This window comes from Echinops telfairi, unplaced genomic scaffold (assembly GCF_000313985.2).
Source record: "Echinops telfairi isolate 266 unplaced genomic scaffold, ASM31398v2 ScPeMD7_7458;HRSCAF=8496, whole genome shotgun sequence".
Classification (NCBI taxonomy): domain Eukaryota; kingdom Metazoa; phylum Chordata; class Mammalia; order Afrosoricida; family Tenrecidae; genus Echinops; species Echinops telfairi.
This window is the reverse complement of record NW_022111358.1, coordinates 32,318,986-32,336,198: the sequence shown is the minus strand read 5'-3', so window position 1 is coordinate 32,336,198 and position 17,213 is coordinate 32,318,986. Positions and strand designations below refer to the sequence as shown.

General features: G+C 56.9%; 1 protein-coding gene across 1 annotated transcript in view; it reads left to right on the top strand.

Moving 5' to 3' along the window:
- Positions 1-2,096: 2,096 nt before the first annotated feature.
- ARHGAP27 (Rho GTPase activating protein 27) overlaps positions 2,097-17,213 on the top strand; it is a 16,157-nt gene continuing 1,040 nt past the window's right edge. Inside the window, exons 1-13 of the mRNA XM_045299471.1 lie at positions 2,097-2,224; positions 5,252-5,644; positions 5,897-6,079; positions 6,249-6,329; positions 6,511-6,591; positions 6,937-7,004; positions 7,242-7,332; positions 7,739-7,843; positions 14,430-14,528; positions 16,364-16,475; positions 16,624-16,749; positions 16,828-16,926; positions 17,055-17,163. Coding sequence (XP_045155406.1) covers positions 2,168-2,224; positions 5,252-5,644; positions 5,897-6,079; positions 6,249-6,329; positions 6,511-6,591; positions 6,937-7,004; positions 7,242-7,332; positions 7,739-7,843; positions 14,430-14,528; positions 16,364-16,475; positions 16,624-16,749; positions 16,828-16,926; positions 17,055-17,163 — 1,604 coding nt within the window. The 5' untranslated portion in view covers positions 2,097-2,167. The remainder of the gene's footprint in view (positions 2,225-5,251; positions 5,645-5,896; positions 6,080-6,248; positions 6,330-6,510; positions 6,592-6,936; positions 7,005-7,241; positions 7,333-7,738; positions 7,844-14,429; positions 14,529-16,363; positions 16,476-16,623; positions 16,750-16,827; positions 16,927-17,054; positions 17,164-17,213) is intronic.

Sequence of the window (17,213 nt, the reverse complement as noted above, 5' to 3'; positions counted from 1 at the left end):
ATTCCTCTTCAGACTCACACAACACATACAATAATGCCGAATGCAGGAAGAGCACAGGCCAGTGGGTGGAAAGTCTTGTGGATGCAGCAGCAGTGGAAGCATCTCAGCGCTACCATGGGTCTCCACGTGGCTGCTCCAGCTCCGGGGCTCTGGCTTCTTCCGCATAGCTCCATGTGGCTTGTCAACCGGAATGTGAAGCAGAGAGAGTGTGTGCGCCACCTCCAGGGAGGAAGACAGGAGTTCCCAGAATCCTCAGGAGAAGGCCATGCCCACACAGAGGTCTCATGGGCTATGACCTGATTGACAGGCTAGACTCCACCTCTTCACTCAAGTTGACAGGAGATGATCTAGCTGCTACGATGACCTATGATCAGGATAAAGAGTGGCTGTTTGCAGGCTGCTGGATCATTTCAGTGCCCCCAGGGGGCAGTATCACCCACTTTGGGAAAACCTGGCAGAAGGCTGAAGCTGCTCATCCAGGACCTCCTGGCACCTAGCCAGGGTCTGAACATCCCCATTGGGAAGGGGTGCAGGAAGGAGCGTCCCAGAAGAGGAACTGGTTCCTGTCCCCCTTCATTTTTGGAGGGCATGTAGGTACACACAGGCATGGGTGGGCATGTTTGGGGGGACAAGCAGAATGGACACATGTCAGCACACGCAGACACACACGTGTGGGCATAGGTAGGTGCACAGGTGATGTTTTGATTCTCTAGTGTCGCTATAACAGCAATGTCACAGGTGGGAGGCTTTAACAAACATGGATTCTCTCACACTTTAGGATGTTGGAAGCCCAAATGCAGGGCGTCACTTCTAGGGGAAGGCTTTTTCTATCAGGAGGAAGGCTCTGTCTTCCTTTGTCCATCTGTGGGTCCAGTGTTCCTCAAAGATCTCCATGGGTATTGTCATCCATCATCCCGAGTCTCGGAGGTTCTCAGCACAGGGACCCTGCATCCAAAGGATAGGCTCTGTTCTTGGCGTTTTCTTTTTCGGTGGTTGTCCCTCCTCCGCTGACTTTTCCCTCCTCCTATCTCTCGTCAGAGAAAAGATCACGCCGGCCACATCCCAGGGACACATTCCCCTTCCATTGGATCAGAACTGTAAACCGAGTTAAGGTGTTGCAGCTCGTCCTAATCCCTGGACAACTCATTGGTTGATCACGTCACGGGAGGTGATCACATCATTGCGTAACTGCCCAACCGCCGAGAATCAGCCCAGCCAAGTTGACATGTATGAGTGGGCAGAGTCAGGGTGGGAATAAGTGGGCGCACAGGCAGGCGAGGTGCTTGGGCTTGGTGCCCACGCCAGAGGAGGTTGGCCCAGGTGGGCAGGCGAGCAGATGGTGGTGTGGTCAGAATCCACTTTCCTTCCTCGTGGCTGTGGCTGGTGGGCTTCCGGTGCCAATGTGCCCAGAGCCTTTCCTTTTCGGGAGCCCCACCCCCGACACCTCGCGCGTGTGCACACACACACTTCCTCTTTCTCAGCACACCCTCCTCAGGTCTCAGGGGAGCTGCTCACCGCTCGCTGTCCTGTTTCCGCCCCAGGAGCTAGTCCAGACCCGGCGAGGGGGGTCCTACGGCCCCTTCTCTGCCCCCATCTCTGCAGTATCCCCCACCCATGCCCCTTCCCTGTGGGTTAAATGTGCACCTCTCTCATGTCTCTGCTGCCTGGCCGTGTCTGTCCGCACCCGGGCTTCAGAACAGGGTGCAGGGCTGCTTGCAGACCCCAGAAGGGGACAGCCAGCGGTGGCCTAAACCTGTGGCATCATCCAGTCAATTCTGACTCATCAGGACCCAGGTGGACAGGGTAGAACTGCCCTGTGGGGGGTTCTAAGGCTGTCAATCTTTATGAAGTAGGCGGCTACGTCTTTCTCCTGCGGAGGAGCTGGTGGATTTGAATCACCGGCCTTTGCATTAGCAGCCCAGTGCTCACAGCTGCACTAGCACCGCTTCAAGGGCGCATCACGCCCGTGACCTGGGCCTCCGGCTCACCCCAGCCCACATCTCCGTCTCAGGCTGCACTTCCGCAGCTCCGACAGGAAATGGGCTGTGCCTCCCACCCTCCAGACAACTTCTTGTTTCCCTGCTGCCCTGTGCCAGCCCTGGGTTGTGCCCCTTGGCTCCACCCCCAGAGCTTTCTCAGGGCTCTGTCCCCCGTGCTGAGGGACAGGATGGTGGACATGATTGCCAAGCTGACTAGACGGCAGAGTCAGGCCCTTTCCGGGAAGGTAGGGACTCCAGCATCAAAGGCACCTGCAGGGACAGGGGCGGGGGGCCGGCTATGGGCCTCTGTCCTTTAGCCCCGGGTGAGCAGGGGTCTGAGGCAGGGGTCTCATGGAGTCCTAAACCTCCCCTTCTCTGAGGCCCGGGGGCGGGAGTGGGGGAAGAGAGAGGGGAGAAGGGGCAGAGGAGGGGGCAGGGAGTGGCTGAGAGGGTGGGTGGCTGGAGCAGGGGAGGCAGGACTACCTGCTCATGGGCAAGGGGAGGGAATGGAAGACAAGGGGCGTCTGCTGTCAGGACGTGCTGGGTATAGTGAGAGAGCCAGACCCCTCTTGGCACTGTCCTTTGGCCTGGGTGAGGGGGGACTTCCTCTTTCTTACTCAGTGTACCTTATGTCTTTTGGATATGACTGGAGGCCAAGCCCCAGGAGCCTGGGTATGCAGCCAGGCCTGGGTTTTGTGGGGGGTCTCTAGGAGCCGGTCAGATAGGCCTTCGGCTGTGGCTGAGGGGGAAATGCCCCAGCACTGTGGGGGCCCTGCCGAGAGGTCTGAGGCCAAAGGGGCCTGTGGGGGCTCCCCAGCCTTCCAAGCTGCCTGCTTCTGGGGCAGCTGCAATCTTTAGAGTGTACTTCCTTCAAAGGGGCCTGCCTGTCCCCATCTGATCAGGATTGAGCCCAGGTGTAGCTTGCATCTTCTCCTCCTGACGGCCCTGTGACGCTGGGTGCCCACGCTTCTACTTCTACCCTCAGTAGCTCCTTGGTACCTGAGCTCCCAGACAGCTCCACCATCCTGGGGCTCCCTGTGACCCCAAAGAGCCTGCCGCCCTGGTTGGCTCATCACCTGCCATGGGCCTTTCCAACCCCAGGCCCATGGGCACGGCCCCAGAGTTCAGCGGGTTCTTCTGCCATCCTGTCCTCCCGAGCTGTCTCTGGCTTCAGAACTCCAACCCTCACTCTCCGAAAGTTCTTGGGCAAACAGGCATCAGGTGTCTGTGTTTTGCTGAAGTTTGCCACAGGTGTGCCGTGAGCACAGGAAGCCATGTGCTCTGTGCTGTGGAGCCTTGGAGCACCTGCTTGGGGCTGGGGGTGGGGACTGCTGCGATCCATTAGTCAATCTGGGTCTTGCTCTCCAGGAAGTCCTGCCTTTGGGGGTAGAGAAAGTCAGCAAATGAATGGACTACTCACCAGCTCTCCGGGCAGAATGCCATTGGGCCCCAAAGGTGACAAGCAGGAGCCAGAGAGCTAGACTTCTCATGGGAGGGAGAGCCAGTGGACAGGCAGGGTTTGGGTGGGCAGGGAATGAGACAAAGAAACGGGAGGGAGGGAGGGAGGTAGACAGACAGACAGACGTCATCATTTGTGTCTGTGAACAGTCTGGTGTGATGAACATACTGGGTGCCACAGAGGGCTGCAGTGGGAGAAAAGAAAGGAATCGTGGAATGCAGGTCACGTCTCCACCATATAGGGCCTTGGTTGGGGCTGCGCCCTGGGTCCCCCTGCGCCTGTCTGCACTCGTGGGAATTTAGCAACATCCCCTTCTCCCACCACATTTCGAGTCCAGCCCTCTGCTGGTCTAGCCCTCCTTGGCAGTGATCTTGAGACCACCATTGGTGGGTTGTATCGTTGACCACGCTTAGCTCCCTGCTACTCGCTCTCCGCCATGACACCTGGGCTTCCCACAGCCTCTGGCCTGAGCAGCTGGTCTTTGTTGGGCAGTGGCTCCTTGTAGACCTCAGGTGCCTGCCACAGGCCTTGGGGCGAAGCTTTCTCCCCTCTCAAGGTGTTTATAGCTAGTGGCTTAGTGCCTGGGTCACAGTCCACAGAGAAACATCCATGATGGTTTGGTTTAGTTTTTAAAAAGGGTGTGGTGTTTTTTTGTTGTTGGTTTTTTTTTTGTGTGTGTGTGTGTACAACATTTGAGGTCATAGTAAAGTTTAAAAGAGAAACAAAAACCAAACTGGACTTCTATGATCACACTGCCAGAGAAGATCTTGGTTAGCATTTTGGGTTTTGGGTTGTTTTTTTGTTTTTTTTTACACAAAACTGAAGTTTAGCTCAGTTTGCCATTTTGAACTTCTTTGCTTCTCCCACCCCCGAAGCATCATGCATCCTTGGGAAATATCTTGGACTCCCAAGTACTCTCCTGTTGGCTGGGCTCTGCTGGTGTCCTTTGTTCTCCTAGAGAGGGTACTGGGCTGGGGGCTGACCTGCAGGGTCACAGATTCTCAAAAGGAGGGGATGGAAGCAACCAGGGGAGAGGGCCTGGCAGGCCTTGAATAAGCTGAGGCCTGGGCAGACATGGCTACTGGAATTTAAAGTTCAAGGCCAGGGCCGAGGAGTGGCAGGATAAGGCAGAGGCCCAGGCAGGTGTTGGAAGCTTCTGTGCTATGTGGAGGCTTGGACTTTGCCCTGAGGGTGTTAGAGGGCACAGCAATGAGGGCTGCATTGGGGCAGGCAGAACCTCCGGGTCCGCCTCTCCCCCTCCCCCACTGTCTCCTTGGTGGGGGTGGGTGGCGGTACCCCTTCTTTAGCCCTTCCCTCCCAAGACTTTTCATCTTTTCCCTCCCTTATCGGAATTGAATCTGAGGGGCTGCAAACCCCCCACCAGCCAAGTTCCAACCCAAGCTTTAGGGGCTGGGAGTGAGGGAGAGGTGGGGCTCTCAATGAGCGGCCCCCCAATGTGTACTTCACTCTCAAATGGGCCTGGACCTCCCAGCATGTGACATGAAGGGGAGGGTCACGGGAAGGACCTGCCCCCAGCCACACCTACAGCTGTGAGAGCCCCGATATCTGTATTTTATTTTTGTTAATAAATAACACAAGAACGCTTCCCACGCATCTGGGTACTACAAGAACACCCGCGAGCGCATTTCCTCATTCTCTTGCCACAACTTCTGGAGATGGGCAGGACAGAATTTTTACAGCCGGGGACTTGCTGCAGGTGGCCCAGGTGGCAGGAGGCCTGGTCAGGGCTGGGGCCTGTGGCCACGTAGGCCTGGAGCTGCGCTGAAAGCGCCCTCTCTTCCTCCTCGTGCAGGTGGACGAGCCCGGGGAGCCCGTGTACGCGAACGTCCAGCGGCAGCCGCGGGCCACCTCCCCGGACGCCATCGCAGCCCCGCGCCCCGGCCCGGTCTGGGAGACGCTCACGGACGCGGACACCGGACGCCCCTACTACTACAACCCAGACACGGGCGTGACCACCTGGGAGTCGCCCTTCGAGGCCGCCGCCAGCCCGGCCACCTCCCTGGCCTCGGTGGGCAGCCGCGAGAGCCTCGAGGCCGAGTGGGACCAGTACTGGGACGAGGCGAGCCGCCGGGTGTTCTTCTACAACCCGCTCACGGGCGAGAAGGTCTGGGAGGACGAGCCCGAGGACCCGCTGGAGATGCAACCGGGCCTGAGTCCGAGCCCGGACAGCCCCCAGGACCGGCGGGTGAGGGGCGGGGCCTGCGTGGGGGCGGGGCCTACTGTGGGCGGGTCTGGCAGTCGGAGCCTCTGACCCCACCTCTGCTCCCTGCAGACCCGGGGACCCGCGAGTGAGGGGCGGGGCCTGGCGCGAGAGGCGGGGCCTGGAGTGGGCGGGGCTGATTCTGGGAGCGTCCCCCGCCCACCACCACACCAGGTGAGGCGGGGCGGGGCGGGCCTGGCTCTGAGAGCCTCAGACTCCACCTCCTGCTTCTGGCAGCCGCCCACACCTGAGACTGACTACCCCGAATCGCTGACAAGTTACCCCGAGGAAGATTATTCTCCAGTGGGCTCGCTCAGTGAACCCGGCCCTGCCTCTCCCTTGGCCACGCCCCCTGGCTGGTCTCAGCACGTGGGGACGGACGGACAGATTCTGTACACCAACCACTTCACCCAAGAGCAGGTAAGGGCAAGTGGGCAGGTGGGCCCTGTACAGCCACCGGGAGCTTCTTCTCGGTGCCCCTCCATTAACGCTCCTCGGCTGCTCCCCCACCGCCCCAGCCTGAGACTGGACAGTCCCCACAGCCGCCCCTCCAGCAGGTCCTCCCTGACCCTATCTGTCACTCCCCCAGTGGGTGAGGCTGGAGGACCAGCATGGGAAGCCGTACTTCTACAACCCGGAGGACTCCTCGGTGCGGTGGGAGCTGCCCCAGGTAACCATCTCGGGAGGAGGCCCTGGTGGTGGCTGGGTACTCTGTGAAAGCTTAGAGGTTTGAACCCCCCCAGAGGGCTTAGGAAGAAAGCTGCTGCCCTGCTGATCTTACAGACAGGAGCAGGGTTTATTCTGAGACACACGGGGTCACCAGCAACTGCTTTGGCTCCCCCTGCCCCCAGGTCCCTGTCCCTGCTCCTCGAAACACCCTCAGATCCAGCGACAGTGACACCCCGGCTCAGACCAGCCCACCCGAAGAGAAGGTGAGGGAGCATGCACAGCTCTGACAGGGACCCTGACAGAAAAGTAGGGGGTTCTGGGGGCCCTGGAGCAGGAACTGTGTCTGTCTCCCTGCCCAGCCCAGCACTGGCCCCAGAAGTCAGGGTATGCCCAGGCCCTGAGATGGGTGAGTTGGGAGCTGGGTAGATAACCTCTCCTGCCACTGCTGCCGCTGCCCAAGTCCACCATCCGTCAGGGGGCTGTGCAGCATGAGGAAGCTTCAGGGGAGACCCAGGCCCAGCCTGCGGGGAGGTGCTGGCCGGAGGGGAGACCAGCCTCTGCCTCATGTAATGCACCCCTTAACTGCCGCCTCTTTCCCCTTCTCGAAGATCAAGACGCTGGACAAGGCAGGCGTGCTCCACCGGACCAAGACTGTGGACAAGGGAAAGCGACTGCGGTGAGAGCCTGCCCGCACCCAGGGCACCGTGGGCCTCACTGATTCAGCTCACCGAGTACTCTCTGCCCTGTGAGGAAACTGAGCAAGCATAAAGTGACTTAGGACCTGAAGGTCCCTTGGCTACTCGGTGTGACAGTTGGGTGCTCCAGACTGTGCCTGATCTTGAGGGTGATTAACATGGAAAGGGGACTCAGCCCAGGGTCCCCTCCAAGCCCTGCCCACTCTCCACCCACCTAGGAAGAAGCATTGGAGTGCCTCTTGGACTGTGCTGGAGGGCGGTGTGCTGACATTCTTCAAGGACTCCAAGACCTCAGCTACCAGCGGCCTGGTGAGGCCCGTTCCCCCAGGGCAAGGGCCACCCATCTGCTCCGTCTGGTCAAGGGTTAGGTCTGGGACCATGAACACGAGTCCGTGAGCTAAGTCTTGCAGGGAGGGGGCTACAACAGCAGTCTGCCAAGGAGAAGCAGGGCCAGCCACCTCTGGAGGGTGGGCCATGCCAGCTTGCTGGAAGGGGGCTACATCCCTTCCTCTCACCCTTGCCTGGGTGGGCAGGCAGCAATGGACAAGCAGACCGGTAAGCTCCATGCTTAAGAAGCACCCAGATCTGTAGGTTCCTTGTCTTTCCGTTGCCTGGCTACCAGTGGCCCCAGGCAGTTTTTGGTGCCAGAGGGAGGCTGTTGGGTCTTCTCAGAGGGCCCCTGGTCATGGGGCTCTCCACCCTTGCCCTTCTTCAGAAGCAACCTTCCAAGCTCTCTACGCCGGAGTACACAGTGGAGCTGAGGGGCGCCTCGCTTGCCTTGGCTCCCAAAGACAAGTCCAGCAGGAAGAATGTCCTGGAGGTGAGTGGGGGGAGTGGTGAGATGAAGGAGTGTGCAGATGGCCTGGGACCCTCATTACTGGGCAAGCCCCACTGGAAGAACACGAGCCTGGGAGAGTTGTGGTAGGAACGCTCAGGGCTCAAGGCTCAAGTTACCCCACTTCTCACGGATTCTGCAGTTCCCTCTCCAGTAGCTGACTTGGCTAGTTTGGGGCCCCAAGACCAGGGAGGAGTAGGGACCAGTGGGAAATGAAACTCTATAATGCATAGAAGGGCAGCCCCTCACCCAGCCACTGGGTGAGAAGAGACAGGAGACGCCCATCCCCAGTCACTCACTCTGATAGGCTGCTCCGACCCAGCTTCTAGCTGGCCTGGGTCCCCTGTAAGTAAACCAGGGCACTGGACATGCAGGCTTCCCAGAAGGGAGAGAGAGGCCAGTGGGGTCCAGGCAAGGGTCTTCACAGTGCCACAACCTCGCCGGTCAGGTTTTGTCATTTTGCTTTAAAATTTAAGGTGCTTTCGGTGAACCTTTGTGTGGTGTATTCTATCCAGGGATGGTTCTGCGACACTGGTTGCGATCCCTGGACCCTGTTATGAACCCCCTTGTTCCCACCCTGGGGTTCCTGTTTCCGTTTGTCCAGTGGCCCCTCCCCTCCCTGCCTTCTCATCTTTGATTTTGGGCAAACGTTGCTCTTCTGGTCTTGCTTCATGGGTTGTTCCATAAAATAAACACTCGCCTATTATTTGGCTGGAAGGTGGCCTTCAGGAGTGTCGTCAACTTCAAATTAGAAGGTTGTCCTAGAGCAGAAGGCTCGGTGGTTCCTCCGGTGTCTTTCAGACCAGGAAGTCTGGTCTTTTTGTTGATTAGTGCTACATTGTTTCCTCATTGCTGACAAGGAAGTCTATTGTGGGGTCTTGGTCTGAGTGGAGGCAGTGATAGTTGGCATCACCTGGTTCTCTAGTCCAGGCAGTGATAGTTGGCATCACCTGGTTCTCTAGTCACGGGGTAGAGGGGGCCACATGTGCCGTGTGTAGCCCATTGTAGTCCCTTGGCCTAATTGCTTCCCTGAGACTTCCCACTACTGTACTTAATTCTCCTTTGCTCTAAGTAGGAAGAGACCAGTTGTTTCTTAGCTGGCTGATTGCAGACCCCAGCTGCTGCTCACCAGGCTAACAAATGGAACATTATCTACATGACCTTGTTTTCATTTTTCATAGCTCCTACCAATTTATTAGGCATCTTTTATATGGTAAGCTCCTGAGTAGGACCCGATGCACATTGCTCTTGGTTCTCACTGAATTATACAGTAGAGATGTTTGTTTTCCAAACCATTTTATTAGCCGCTAATCCAAACAGACTAGTCACAGTTCAGTTATATCAGGCAGTGGTGTCCCATCGCTACCAAATGACCTAGGTTTTGTCAGTTGACTTAGATGTCTCTAAGAGTCTGTGTTGGTCTTGTTTTTAAACCACTCTTTTTTTTTTAAAGATCATTTTATTGGGGGCTCTTACAGCTCTTATAATAATTATCCATATATCAATTGTATCAAGCACGTTGTACATATGTTGCCATTATTATTTTCTAAGCATTTACGTTCTGTTTCAGCCCCTGGTATCAGCTCTTCTTTTTCCCCCCTCCCACCCTCTTGACCCCTTCATAAATTATTATTTTCATATTTTATATCGACCACTGTCTCCCTTCCCCCACTATGGTTTCTTCCCACTGCCTCTCTCCACCTTCCCCTTCCCCTCCTGGCATTTCTACTCCCATTTCTGTTCCTGAGGGGTTTATCTGACCTGGATTCTGTGTGTGGTGAGCCCCTATCTGTACTAGTGTATATGCTCCGGTCTACCCCATAGTGAAAGGCAGGCCTGGGGTCATGATAGTGGGGGGTGAGGAAGCCTCAAGGGACCAGAAGAATGTTGTGTGTTTCATTGATGCTATGCTGTGCCCTGGTTGACTCATCCTTCCGTGTGACCCTTCTGTGAGGGATGTCCCATTGTCTACAGATGGGTTGTGGGTCTCTGCTCTCACCCCCCTCATTCTCAACAAGATGTTTTTTTTGCTTTTGGCCTTCTGGTACCTGTTAGCTGATTCCGTTGACACCTACAGGCTGGTGTGCTCCTTCCATGTGGGCTTGTTGCTTCTCTGCTAGATGACCACTTGTTTAACTTTAAGCCTTTAAGACCCCAGACACTCTTTTTGATAGCTTGGCACCATCAGATTTCTTCACCACATTTGCTTATGCACCCATTTTGTCTTCAGTGGTTGTGCCGGAGGGCAAGCATTACAGAATGTGAGGTTGTTAAAACAAAGCATTGGGGGAGGGCTTGAGCAGAGGCCCAAAGTCCATCCACTTCCTCAATGTATTTGCCATATAAATATATGTACATAGGCCAATACCTCTTTTTATGAGTTAATATATTTACATAAGTGCACACCTATGTTCCTACCTCTATCCCGAGCTTTGCTTCCTAGATCTTTCCTCTGCTTCCTTTTACCTTCCTCCTGCCCCACCATCCCGCTCGCCCTTCTTCTGCCTCTTAGTAATTCCTCTCAGCTAGATTGCTGTTGCTCCGACACCCCCAGGACCTCTACGTCCTCCTTGTTGATTTTAACTCCCTAGTTGTGCCCGTCTATGGTGTTGTTTGCTCACCGCTCCCTTCCCCTGTCTCCTTCGGAGCCTTCGATCCCATTGCTCTCTCCTCGGGCTGGCTTCCCATCCTATCTCTTACTTTTCTGATCTAACAACAAGAGCGCCTGTGGGTGATTCTACCTGGCTGCCATCTGGACTCCTCTCTCCTAAACCACGTTTACCATCCTCCTCTGTCCCCCAAAGTTTTGAGGCCGCTCACAACACACACACACACACACACACAAATGAGGAGCTGGCAAAATCGAGTAAAATCTAGTAAAAACCCCAGCCAAGCAAAACAAAGCTCAGTGGTGAACAGGCTGTTGGGAGCGGGTGACACTCAGGTGATACAGCTGTTAATGGAAGATGAAAAAACTGGCTCCAGTTTCCCTGGTAGCTAACATGCAGAGAGAAGAGTAATCCGTTACCTGGCTCTTACTGAATAAAAGTAAAGCCCATCCGGACTTGGGGGGAGTCAAAGCATTCTCCTTGCCCTTTACACTTGAAGAAATGTCACCTGAGTGATTCCATGAACATAGGGTCTAGCCCAGAGGTCAGCAAACTGCGGCTCGAGAGCCATATGTGCGCTTTCCATAGGTACATGTGGCTCTAAAGGAAAACCAAAAAAATTCAAAGTCTGTTCTTCAGATAATGGTGATTTCATTTGTTTGTCAAAATATACCTATGGCTTTCAAACCACTTTTAGAATGTGAGGGGCAGGATCGGCTCTTCTGTCTCAAAAGTTTGCCAGCTGCTGGGCTGGACAGATGAGGCTCAGGGCTCTTCAGGTAGCTCTTTACCGTGAAGGCCACTCCTTAACTCTGCTCCGAGAAAACCCTTCTGCAAGGACGTGTGTGTGGTTCTTGGTGACTGACCAAGCTTCGTGCAGTTCCAGAGCCAGAACACCCACAGAGCAGGGCTGGAGGACTGGCGCGTCTAATGAGCTGCGCTGAAGAGCGGGACGAAGTCTTTTTTTTCTTGGTATATTTTAATTTGTTCTTTGTCAGTGGCTTGACGTTGTTGCTGTTTTGCTGTACACCGTTGCCTGGCTTTGCCCTGTCTTCTTCCTGTGCATGTCGTTGTCTCTGCAGGCCTGTCCGGACAGGACAGGCTGGACGAACAATCTCAGCCCCACTTGGTGATCCTCGTGGGGGAAGCCCGGCCACGAGAGCAGGAGATAGCCTGTGTGTGTGGGGTGGGGGTGGAGGGGACACGAAGTCTTTTGAGAAGAATTCTGGAGCCTTCTCCAGGCGTGGCAGGGTAGAGCGCTACGTTAACTCAGATGCCTGACGGGTGTCAAAGGAAGGAGGGCATCATGTTCCTTCCCTGCCTCAGAGTGGCGTCCTTCAAACAGCTCTCTAGACTGGTCACCTCTCTCGTGGTGTGGGGGAGACCAGCCCCACAACCAAATGGGTCCAAGGGGCGGGGTAAATGAAAGAGACATCAGACAAGACAAAGTATGCAAGGGCTCACCGCTTCCATGTCCATTGGAACCAGAACGAGGGACGAATTGAAGGGAAGAAATTAAGAGACAGGCGAAAGCTTTGGGGTGCTCGCCTCCGCCATGGCTTCAGGAACCAGGTCTGAGCGGTGAAAGTATGTAATATATTCTCTCTTGAGCTTATAAAATCTCAGGCATGCAAGTCATGTTAAGCACATACATACCAGTGAGGGGTTGTATTAGAGGCATACGTGACAGGATGGGGGTGAGTTAGGGGTATACACGCAATAGGAAAGGGAGGTACTAGAGGCGTACATGTGACAGGAAGATACATACGAAACAAGAAGGGCAGATTCTAGAGCCCAGAGGGCAGCCTAACCTTGGTTTCTTCTCTGCATTGCCTTTGGCCTCAGTTGTCTTGGAGCTCTTTTCCAGGGGAACAAGCTACGATCCTTATCAGAAGGGAGTGGGCCCTCCTTAGGGTTAGATGGCCTAACTGCTTTTGACGGCAGATAACCTCCAAGCAGCTGACCTTCCAGCAGATATGGTGGCAGCCATATGCTTGCAAGTAGCATTTTAAAGTTGGCATTATTATGGGGGACAGCATGGGGAATAACTTATTACTTAGGAGAATGTAAGCGGGACGCATCTCCAACCCACAAACACGAAGGTTCCCTCCCCGAGAGCCCTGGCCTCCCAGACTCTAACGCACCAACGCTGAGAGTTTGTCTGAATGCACTCTCTTCCAGGTGCTTTCCCACATCATGGCTTTCGATGAACGTTTCTGAGTAGATTCTTCTGGGTTGTCTTTTCTGGCGAGATTAGCAGGCAGCTGGTGCTCTTGGCAAGTGCTCAGGCTGAAAGGAACCCTGACAACCTTGAGTGGATGGAAGAGGTTCCCTGCCTCCCAGCGGGCTGGAGGCCACCCACACTCCACTCAGGGTGACCTGTAAGCAACCCCCAGGATGTGTAAGAGACGGTGCAAAATTCTCTGCCACCCAGGCTAGTTGGTTCATTGGGCCTGGGGTGGTTTCCCTGGCTGGTTTTCCTGGTCACCTTCGCACCCCAGTAAACGGCAGAGCCAGCTCCCTGAGAACGCAGGCCTGTGTGGGGCAGCTCACCTGCTGGTGCATTGGCCAGAAGGGCTGTGCGGCGGTCAGGGGCTGCTCTGCGCCTTTCTAGCTCTGTTGCCTTCTGTGTAGCGCTTTCAGATGTGGACTGATTCTGTCTTTAGAGAGCAGCCCCAAATCACGGACTTTGCTTCCGCAGCACTGTTGTTAGGCTGTTCTATGGAATACCAGACACAAGGCCTTTGTCTGTTACGTCAACGTGCGGCTGTGTGGTCTGACTGTTGAAAGGGCTCTAGTCTTTGCAGGTGGGGTGGGGGGGCAGCGTCCATTCCAGCTCATAGAGGACAGAGGAGGCCTGCCCCCATCGAGTTTTCTGGGCTTCCATCTCCTTGGAAACAGATCACCTGAGTGTCTGGATGGGTTCAAACCACCCGCCTAATGGATAATGGTCACATGCTGAACCATTGTGCCACCAATAGGACATGAAAATGTTTCCTTTTAAAGTGTGTGTGTGTGTGTCCTCAGTTTAAAGAGCCTTCAGCTGAAAAGGAGGAGTGAAAGGCTGGCAGGCGCTCCCTGGTTCTGGCCCCCGCGCCCTGCTGTCTGGGACGATTTCTGAGTGTCCCCAAAGGGCAGGGCTGGCGTGAGCAGCTGCCCCAAACACCATCACTGGGCACCCGGAGCCAGAAGCTGAGAAGGGCGCCCTCTCAGGTGCCGCCTTCTCCTTCAGAGACTCCGCAGCCTGGCCGTGGGGACCTGTTTGCTCCCCAGCAGCACACGACAGTGGCTCCGGGAGCCGGACTGTGGGCCTCTTCAGAGTGATCACAGCAGGTTTCCTCAGAGCAAAGTCCCCAGGCCGCTACCCCCAAAGAGCTTGGCTTGGTGGTCCGTGCTGGCGATCTGTTGCAGTTAAAGCTTCCTGACCAAGCAGGCAGTGCAAGGAAGCAGTGCCCAGGGTGGAGGGTGGGCCTCTAGGCTGCAGAGGGTGGGAGGGCAGGCCCAGGTCCTCCTGTGTACAGGAGTAAGCCCTGGCTTTCAACCCCCTCAGGGGTGGTCTGTCCTCAAAGCCTCTCTCCCTGCAGTTTGGTCACGGTTTGTCCATGTGCCAGGCCCAGGGCTTTTGGGGTGTGTATTCACTTAGCATTCTGCAGCCCTGGCCGTGTCCTGGGTGAGGCTGCCCCTGCAGAGGCGAGGTGCAGGGGAAGGCGAGGCTGACAGGGAGCTGAGCAGGCCTGCCCTCAGAGCTGGCTCCAGGGCTCATGAGGGAGCACTGAGGAAAGGCAGCTTGCTGTCTCAATCATTTAGTGAGGCGGGCACAGGGCCCAGCCGGAAGCCCTGGCTCCGTGAGGCTCTGGGCCTGGCAGCGGGCTGGGTCACTTTCGTCTCTAGATCGCTCCTGGGGGCCTAGCCCCGGGGCAGGCTCCAGGAGCAGAGATGACCAGCTGCTTGTGTCTCTCCAGCTGCGGAGCCGTGACGGCTCGGAGTACCTGATCCAGCACGACTCAGAGGCCATCATCAGCACGTGGCACCAGGCCATCGCCCAGGGCATCCAGGAGCTGGTAGGCAGAAGCCAGGGCCCTAGAGCTGGTGTGTGGAGGAGAAGAAGAGGGGGCAGCCACAGTGAGGGAGGGCATTTGCCTACTGTGGTGGGTGGCAGGGCGTCAGGGGATGGGCCAGTTCTGGGGCTCCACTGGACTGACAGTAGCCGCAACAATGGACTTAGGTGTAATAATTGTGAGGATGAGGCAGGCCCAGGCCATGCTTCATACGCTGGTATGTCCAGTTGCAACTAACTGGACAGCACCTAACAATTAATAGCCTGCCTTCAATGGCAGGGGCAGGACCCCACTTATCGCTGGGGTCACCAGAGGAGCTGCTAAGGAAACAACTTTCTTAAGTATGAGTCCAGCCCTGGGGTTTGCCCCGCGGGATGGCAGGGGGGAGGACCTCAGCAGCTGCTGCTGCCCCCGGAGCTGGGCCTCCCCTGGGGTTGTGTGTCCCTGCCTCTGCCTTCCACCCAAACCTGACAGCCCAACATTTCCTCCTCTTTGTGGGAACACAGCCCCTTCTCTAGAGCTCCCTAGCACATCAGAGAGCCTGGAACTGTCAGGCACAACTCTGGGTGGCCCTCCCACTGGGCAGTGGCCCAGGATCTCTCCAGGAAGCAGCAGGGGAATCCTTGGGGCCTTGGCAGACTGGTGAAGGGCACCAGCTCTGGGCTCCAGCCTCAGGTGACACCTGACATCAGCCCAGGGCTCCCAGGATGGGAAGCGGACCCTGCACTCGGGGAACCCAAGCACCCACCAAGGGCCCCGCTGCTGAGGGTCTGTTTATATTACCTCAGCGACCCAAGGAGGGAGGATGTGAAGACAGGCAGGTGAGGGGTGGTAGCCCCAGGGAGGGCCTCCCCAGGAGCTGGAATCTGTGAGGGTCTTCAGCACACAAGGACCCCGTCCTGCTGAACTGGCTCACAGGAAAGCGGCTTAGTATACCTTACTGAAGGGCTCTCCCTTGAGGGCCAGCAGCTTCCCCGCTCCCTTTGCTCTGCTGTCTCCCCATCATCAGCCCCTTCTTGAAGTCATTTCCCATCAGCCCCCTCTTCAAGCCAGCTGTCTTCATGGTCTTGGGCTGGCACAGCTTCACGGGTGTCGGCCCCTGGAAGGGCCCAGCAGTCCCCCTCCTGATTTCCCTCACCCCTTACTAGTCAGAATCGCATCAGCTCAGGTGAGGACAGTGCAGATTCCATGGTGGGGCTCATGCTCCCCAGAGGAAGGTGGGCACACAGACAAAACCGGGGGGCTGGGTAGGTAGTAGGGCTGCGGGCTACACTTTCTCTTCTTCCCACTTTCGCTGTTGAGGACAAGGGAGGCAGAAAGACCGTTGACACCCAGTAACAGCCTAGGCTAGAGCCACGGCTGAACGGAAGGGATTGAATTCCAGTGTCCACTCGTTTCCTTAAAACATCAAATACAAAGCACTTGTATAAGTAGGTCATTCTGCCTGCTCCAGCCCCCAAACCCCCTGGGGCCTTTTTGCCCCAGTTTCCTGAGCTACCCCTGGGTGCATGTAGCATTTGAGGCAGGGGTTTGGATTAGTAAGGTGGTGGGGGGATCGTTGCTGGCAGGGTTCCATTAGGCTGGCATCACAGGCTCAGAGCTAGGAGCTCATGGCCTAGGGTGGGGTGTCCACTATGGGTCATCAGTAGCAAAGGGTGGGGACATAGTGGCTGTCATCACTGTCGGAAGGGCTCCCCACAGCGAGCTAGGTGAGGGAGCCGAGTCCCTGGTGGAGGTGAGGGCGCTCATCTGCTAAATTAAGTGCCTTCCTCTCCACCTGGGAGTGTCCTTGCTTGTGGGACTGGGAGGACCCCAGGTCTGAGGCTGCAATATTCCAGTCCGCAGACTTGCCCCCCGACGAGGAAAGTGAGAACAGCAGCGTGGACTTCGGGTCGAGCGAGCGCTTGGGAAGCTGGCGGGACCGAGAGGATGCGCGGCCCAGCGGCGCAGGTGTCCACTGGGGACTAGGGGCGGGGACAGGCGCAAGGCGCTGCCAGAGCCCCCTCCCTGCAGAAGGGAGGGATGCTGGCTGGGGACCGGATTGGTGTCCGATGCAGCGTCATGACCCCCCCCTCTCCCCGCCTCCACCCTCCTGCAGCAGCCACACTGGCCCTGGGGCCAGGGGTTCTGGAGAGTGACGTGAGCAAGGTCCGGCAGAAGCTTCGCAAGTTCCTGTTGAGGCGGCCCACGCTGCAGTCGCTGCGGGACAAGGGCTACATTAAAGGTACCCCCTGCTGGGCCAGGGCGGGCGGGGCCGGGGGGGACTGGACTGCGGGGCGGCGCTGACCAGCCTGCCCCCCAGACCAGGTGTTCGGCTGCGCGCTGGCCGTGCTGTGTGAGCGCGAGAGGACCCAGGTGCCGCGCTTCGTGCAGCAGTGCATTCGCACGGTCGAGGCTCGGGGTAGGCCTTCCCCCGGGAGCCCCTGCCCAAGCCCCAGGGGCGAGAGTGGGGAGCAGGGTGGAAGACCTCAGGCACACCCCACCCATCTACCCACACACCCCGGGATTCAGCGTGTCCCTCTGCTGCAGGCCTGGACATCGACGGGTTGTATCGCATCAGTGGGAACCTGGCCACCATCCAGAAACTGCGCTACAAGGTGGACCACGGTGAGACCCGCCCTGGCCCTGGCCCTGCCCTGCCCTCCTGACAGAGCACGGAGCAGGGCACTGACTGTCGTCCTGGCCGCC